The sequence below is a fragment of the Montipora foliosa genome, chromosome 2 (assembly GCF_036669935.1).
Source record: "Montipora foliosa isolate CH-2021 chromosome 2, ASM3666993v2, whole genome shotgun sequence".
Taxonomy (NCBI): Eukaryota; Metazoa; Cnidaria; class Anthozoa; order Scleractinia; family Acroporidae; genus Montipora; species Montipora foliosa.
In genome coordinates this window covers 2,235,686-2,243,185 of record NC_090870.1, presented here as the reverse complement: position 1 = coordinate 2,243,185, position 7,500 = coordinate 2,235,686, and the positions used below count along the sequence as shown (strand labels likewise).

At 40.1% G+C, this 7,500-nt stretch overlaps 1 protein-coding gene across 1 annotated transcript in view; it reads left to right on the top strand.

Annotated features, from left to right (window-relative positions):
- Positions 1-7,500, top strand: part of LOC137992017 (uncharacterized) — a 10,582-nt gene that overhangs the window by 1,124 nt on the left and 1,958 nt on the right. Inside the window, exons 1-3 of the mRNA XM_068837063.1 lie at positions 1-402; positions 3,694-3,916; positions 4,834-7,500. The exon at positions 1-402 is cut by the window's left edge and continues 1,124 nt beyond it; the exon at positions 4,834-7,500 is cut by the window's right edge and continues 1,958 nt beyond it. Of these exons, the coding sequence (XP_068693164.1) occupies positions 1-402; positions 3,694-3,916; positions 4,834-5,674 (1,466 nt within the window). The 3' untranslated portion in view covers positions 5,675-7,500. The remainder of the gene's footprint in view (positions 403-3,693; positions 3,917-4,833) is intronic.

Genomic DNA, 7,500 nt, shown 5'->3' with positions numbered 1-7,500 from the left:
CCACTATCAACCAACTTTGCACAGTCGTAGCAATTTTAATTCAATATCTTCATTGTCATAGACTGCCATCCCCAATTTTTAAGAAGATCCTGGAAGTTGTGAAGCAAGTACAATCTCTGCCAAGGTTGTCTTTGTTTTATCGTAAATCTGAGTGTGCAAAATTTGAAAAGATTCAAAGAATTTCTGCTGTCTCCTTTCTTTGTCTTTTTGAATGTTGCTTCCTCAATAAACTACCAAAATGCTCTGGATATGAAGGATTCTGTGGAACAGAAATAATGTCATTCTCAAATCATAATGCACACCAACATACACAACGTACAGATGTTGTTGCACTGCGAACAGCTTCCCTTGCTTTCATTAAGTCATGTTTTGTTGGGCTGAAGGCAGTCTCCAAAAGGGAAGGTATGTTTGAAAGATGTTTGTTTTGTAACACTAATCTGCAAAAGAAACCTGTTTCCTGGCCTGTTGAGGAAGTTACACTTATTTTTGAGTTCTTTTCTTTAACTGCCATCCCACCCACCATGACATTGACATAATGTTTAAAAAATGAGCAGCAGTGTTTTATCGGGATTTAAAAACATGAGGTGTAGCCAAGTGTTTTTAGACCCAATAAAATATTTGCTGTGAGTTTTTTTAACAGCTTCAAAAACATTCCACAAAAAGCGTGTCCCTCTGGACTCAGAACAATGATCTCAATCGTGAGAGGAGAATATTAGCATATCAGAAGAACAAGCTATGTCTTATTACAGGGCTCAAAGTTTATTTTTGGCTTTGGGAGCACTTGTGCTACCAAGTGTATATTTCTAGGCGCACAGCAGAAAATGTTAGGAGCACAGCTTAAAATACTGGGAGCACCTGTTCTAACAGAAAAGCAGAACTTAAGACATTATTGCGTCACTTTCAGTTTTTTATTTTGACTTACTTTTCGTTTGAGACTGTGTCTGTGTTTCGTATTCGAAAGTAATTAGCGAATTGCTTTGGTTTTGCATTACTTAACTCAGTGCAACAATTCCTTCTCTGAATCCCCCTCTAGCTACTCGAATTCGTTTAGCTCTGCTCTTTCAAATTTGTGAGACAAGAAATATAACTGATAGAAACCGATGTTTCAGTGCATCTAGCACCATTATCAATATTACATTAGGATAAAAATGCGGTTTGTGAAAAGGATAAGTGGAAGCGCATTTGCATAAAAGAGTGCCAAGCTAATTACAGGAATACTTTAGCACGAAGAGAATCCGACTGTACATTCAATGCTGGGTTAAGATGTTGAATACACAGCATTTCATTAACAAGGCAGTCAAATTTGTTTGTGCATTTCTTGATTACATTGAAGCATGCTAAGAAATTGTTCGGAAGAGCAACTGCAGCATCCTGATCTTTATAGGGGATAACTATCCAGATGGCGTCATCGGTATGCTGTTTAGGCTGGTCCACTGCCACTCTCGAGGTGATAAACCTGTTGATGACGGAATCAATAAGGTGATTCGGATACCTCAGCTTACTGAAAACCTCTCTCACATTCTTCTGAAAAATGCGCCCAAGATGACGATAACCGGTGCACGCAATCAAGCATGGTGACAAACAAGCCATGCTTGTAGCGGCTGTCCACATGGCTATGAAAGTGCAGGAGTAGCCCTGTGTTTGTCGGCTTAACTTAAACCTTTGTTTTAACACATGGCGCGCGATTTAAAAGCTGCACCCCAAGGAAAGGGTGCGTCCCATTTTTCTCTACCTCCATAGTAAGGCTCACGGCGCTATGGGCATGGTTCAGGGCATGGTTCAGGGTATCCAAAAAACAGGGTATCCATCGGTCTGTTCGTATAGGGCCCCATTGAACTGAAACAGCTGCCCCTTTGTAGCAACATGTCGAAGATCAACAAGATCAGTTCTAGTCAAGTTTAGATCATAGGTGTCGTTGAACCAGTTGTTTTCGAAGGCTTTGCGTGCCAGGATGTCAAGCAATTCATGTGCTCTATTGAAGGGTCCCTAAAAAGAATTTTCCCACCGCTACGTAGACGACACTCTAGTCAGGATGCCAGGTCTGGCAGCAGCTACACAATTTTTGGTTACCCTGAACCACGCCCATAGCACCGCTCCCTTTCCTTGGGGTGCAGCTTTTAAATCGCGTGCCATGTGTTGAAACAAAGGTTTACATTAAGCCGACAAACACAGGGCTACTCCTGCACTATCATAGCCATGTGGACAACCTCTACAAGCATGGCTTGCTTGTCACCATGCTTGATCGTGCGCACCGGCAATCATCATCTTGGGCACATTTTTCAGAAGAGTGTGAACGTCTGAGAGAAGTTTTCCGTAAGCTGAGGTTTATCACCTCGAGAGTGGCAGTGGACCAGCCTAAACAGCATACCGATGATGCCATCTGGATAGTTATCCCCTATAAAGATCAGGATGCTGCAGTGTCTGTCAAACGACAACTTAGAGTTCTTAGCAGCAAGATCCAAAAGACCATTCAACCCTTGTTTACTAGCCGCAAGCTTAAACAAGATCTAAGCCTGCGTGAGCCCAAGCCTAACATCGTAACCCAGCAATGCGTTTTTCATTTATTCAAGTGTGACCTGTGCGATGCAGATTATGTCGAGTACACAAAGGGCCACCTTCACACATGCATTGAGGGACACCGTCAAAAGGCGTCATCTATTTACAGGCATTATTGCAAAGAACATAACACTGCTGTTCCGAACAATAATATTTCTTAGCACACTTCAATGTAATCAAGAAATGCACAAACAAATTTGACTGCCTTGTTAATGAAATGCTGTGTATTCAACATCTTAAACCAGTATTGAATGTACAGTTGGATTCTCTTCATGCTAAAGTATTCATGTAATTAGCTTGGCACTCTTTTATGCAAATTTGCTTCAACCTTGATAATGGCGCAAGATGCACCGAAAAGTTGGTTTATATCACTTATATTTCTTGTCTCATGTATTTCCAAATCGTTTCTTATAAGTCATGCTGTATTTGAGCTTTCAAGGTGCATGAGTGCGATCTCACATGATTTTTTAGACGCACAACCAAAAATTTAGTCGCATGTGCAACCATTTGGTTGTTGACTTTGAGCTCTGTATTAGTATTCTTTATATCAATTATACTAATGAGGAGTGGATATAAAGCTCATAAACGTGACGTATTAGTGGTGTTTTGATAGGCTGTTAGGTCATGAATTATTAATGAGTTTTTGAAGGATTGATAAGCCTAGTGCATAAGAAACCACGTCTGCCAAAAGCATGCACTGTAGCTCCCTACCTTGATAGACTGATTAAAAAAGTAAACAGTATTTTTAATGCAGCTTCCCCAATAATAGTATTAGAGGGAGACTACCCACAAGGCATCTGAAGAGTCTTGCTGAGGTCAGTTTGTGCTTTATGCTTTATCCAACTAATAATCAGCTTTCTTTTTTTTTTTAATTAGATACTCATCTCTTACCAGAAATACTAGTAAATCCTTGTAAAAGCTATTACTCATTCATGAGAAATACAGAGAAATGCAGTGTTAAGATTACATTAATACATGTCAAGTCCCAATACAATAATGATTCAAATTTTACCCATAAAGTATTAATAATGATAATGAAAGTATTAGTTTTCGTTGCTGTAAATTACAGAATGATTGTACTGTTTTTAGACATGGAACATAATTTTTTTGTAATATGCTGTTCTTTAATTCTTCCAGGTTCATCATTTTTTGAGCAATTAGTCCTTACCTGCCTTACTTCATGGTGTGTTCACATTGTTTCTCTTGGTCATGACATAATGTGTACCACCAATGTCACCACCATTCAATATTCCAGTCCAAGCAAGTTTTGTTCCTTGTTGGTGGTACTTTTCTGTGATCAAGATGATGAGCTTGTTGAAGTTTTACTGTTACTTCTGCTTCTTCACCAAGGAATGCATAGGTAAGTTGTAAAGTAATGGTCATGGATGATGACAAAAATGAGCCGTGGAAAGAGGGAGCTAAAATGTTTAAATTATTAGCCAATATTACAAACTCACTGTCATTGTACCCCTAAGGTTATGCATCATGAGACTCTAAAAGAGTTAAGAGTTTTTGACCTCCTAGTCCTCAAAATGTCGTTGCTCTGTAATGCTAATAAGGCATGGAGAATCTCTCTGATCTGGGGCAAGCCTTAGACAACCTTCAAGTATAAAGACTGCACTTCAAATTTACAGCATTATGTATATTTATTACTCCAGTATGTTCCATTTCTCGTTCAACCAAATGGAATATATTGTTTTGGGAAATCATGTCAGTATAATTTTGTTGTGTTCCAAATGAATCTTGAAAGAGGAGGCCATTTTTGCACTGGGAGTAGGATACAAAGAAAAACTGCTTGAGACGAGTGATGAGGTAGTTCATCACCATTGCATTCCAGAGCATTGGTTGACATTCACTCTGCTCCTGTATCACTACAACCCTTTTTGACATTTACATATTTTAGAAATAGGCCCACATACTGTTGTTCAGGCCTAGCTAGATACAAAAATTTGAATGTAGCTTTAAAAGTTACAAAGACCCCAAATACTTATTTCTTCAAACCCGGGTAGCATCAGACATAGTCTGATTGTCAGCATGGTTGCAACAGAGTTGGTACTAACTAGTTATACAGAGTTAAGTTAGCATTGAATCATGGGATCAGGTTCACACATAACCCAGATAAGTATTAACCCAGCTTCAAGGAACATAGTCTTTGGTAAAGAAATGTGGACGAAAATTAATGGTCTTTAGAAACACAAATATTCAGATTGAAAATCAGGTCTACATATACAGCGCCACGCCTCCTTTGTTTTTGTTAATTTCTGTTTATTTCTCCAGGGATATCTCTCGCAGTGAAACTGTAACAAACCTTCAAGACCAGTTAAACCCACATTTGCTGTTCTTTAAGTTTGTGCAATCCATCGAGTTCGATCACTCTGTTCTTCTTGATCTCCTGATTTCGTCAGAGACGCGATTTCTGGAGTATAGTGTTCACTATCTCCACTTTGTGATTGATGATTGGAAGTGGTTTAGCCACTGCGTGGTAACTTTTGAACAGGAACAAATCAGTAGTGAAGCTGTAAAACCTACTTGGAATGACGTACGCACAGACTTAGCATATGCGTTGAATAAGTATGCATTTCCTCCCGATAAAAGTGCTCAGTTTTATAGCCAAGAATTAAACCCGAAAGAGGCAGTATCTGAGATTCAGGAGGAAAAACTAGTTGAACAAGAGAAAGGCGTTTGGAAGAACGAGGAATTTGACAGCATTGAAACTTTGTCATCAGTCATTTTCGAAAGGAATTGGAAAAGTGACTGCCATTCAGAGTCAGCCTGTGTGCAGCTGCGGTCGCGTAGCTTTGATAAATTGCGTAGTCATCCAGAATGCAACTCTCTAAAAATGGACCACGTAGGGAAGACAAGAAATAGCTTGGAGAGCATTTCTGTCCTTTACTCTTCAAGCGATGAGTCGGACAATGGAATTGAAGATAATATCAATGTTTGTCATGACAGTACCGAGACAGTTTGTTTGTCTCACAATTTAGAGAATATGATGACAATGTTAATCAGACTAAGGATAGCTGTGGTACGTTTGTCAAGTGGCGGGCATTTCCCGTATGACGCATCACCATTAATATCACTTATTGAAACAGTGGAGAAATATTACGATGACTGTTGATCTTCACATCGCAAACACCAACCAGTGGTTAAAGAAAGCAGCGATAGAGAAAATTTCTGGTCGTTTTTTTCTTTACGCTTCCAATGATTGTGTTATTTTCCTCAACTCATCGAGAGTGTAGGATGACATAGCGAGGCCCCTGTAGTTGAAAACCTGCTGTCCACCCAATGAATCACTTTAAGGCTGCTGAAAAACGCCAACAAAGCCAACTGAGTTAACAAGAGGACTGTGATTTATTCAGTAGATATCTCCATTTACGCTTCGAACAACTGAAGCCAGGGGGTCGTTTCTCGAAAGAACCCAAACTTCACGGGCCTTTTTTGGGTGTCCCAGTTCTCTAAGTATCTTAAGAGCGAAGAGGTTTTACTTAAATTCGTCAAACTTCTCAATTTTTTAGCTTTTTGTTATCTTGAAAACACGTTAAAAGACCAGTTCATCAAAACAAGTGGATAGCAATTTCGGAAATGGCTCTTCGGGGCTTTCCAGAAAAGAGCACGAATTTTAGGGACGCACATTAGGGACTTAAAAATCTACATCGCGTTCGTCAACGAGAACGCCGCAAAACAATAATATTATTGGTTAAAGAAGGGGAAAAGACTATAGTTTTTCGGTATTCTGCTTAATAATGACGCGAAATCACCAAATTTTAGGTTTTAACGACAACGTGGGCATACAAATGTAAACCTTTCATTCTTTTCACTCTGAAACGGCTCGTTCCAATTGATTCTTAGGATACTTTGCCCACATTGTACGACGCGAGCGAGATGGGATAATAGGGAAAACTCACTATTGCGCAGTCTTGTAATTTGAGGTGAGGTTTTCGTCGACCTCATCAAGGTCTTAAGATAGAGATTAGAGAGGGAAGACGTTAGACAGTAATGACTAGAACCAGGTTGCTGACCAGCGGTTTTCGTTAAAACAATGGTTTGCTGGGGGTGCAAATCTTTGGGTCTTCAGCAACATGTGAAGGGGGCTACTCACATCCATGGTCACACACTGGATCTGATTGTAACTCGCCAATCGCAATCTGTGATCTCTATGCCACAAGTAGACCGTTTATTTTCAGACCACTTTGCTGTTACCTGCAGTCTTCAAATGCCTAAGCCGGCCACTTCCGTTAAGAAACATAACTACAGAAATCTTAAAGCTGTTAACATCGATCAACTAAGAAAAGATCTTAGAGACTCTGAATTGTGTACTAAACCCCCTAGCTCCCTTGATGTGATGATTGGCTGTTATAACACTACTCTTACGGACATCCTGAACCGTCACGCCCCTCTTAAAACCAGGACTGTAACTGTAAGGCGACGCCTACCATGGTTTAATGAGGATATAAGAGAAGCCAAGAGAGCTAGGCGCAGGGCTGAGAAACGAGGTCTTCATCAGACTTTGAATGCTATAAGAAATGCAGGAACCGTGTTACCCATTTATTGAATAACGCCCGCACGGCGTTCTATAAAGATTTTATAGAGGAAAACAGTGGCGATCAGGGTAAACTTTTCAGCGCTACGAAGAGGTTACTGAGGCAGGATTCAGGAGTCCAGTTCCCACCACGTGACGATGAATATTTACTGGCTAACGCTATGGGAAATTTCTTTGTCAAGAAGGTATCTGATATTCGGTTGGATCTTGATGTTGCTGCACGAGGTTCTTCTGGGTCCTCAAAATATGACTTTGATCGTCCTGTGAGAGAATCATTCAGCGAGTTTAAGCTTTTAAATGATGATGACGTCCTAGAGCTGGTGAAGAAATGTGCTAAGAAGCACTGCGCTTTGGACCCAATGCCAACTCCAATGGTGGTGGAGTGTATGGATGTGCTTCTGCCT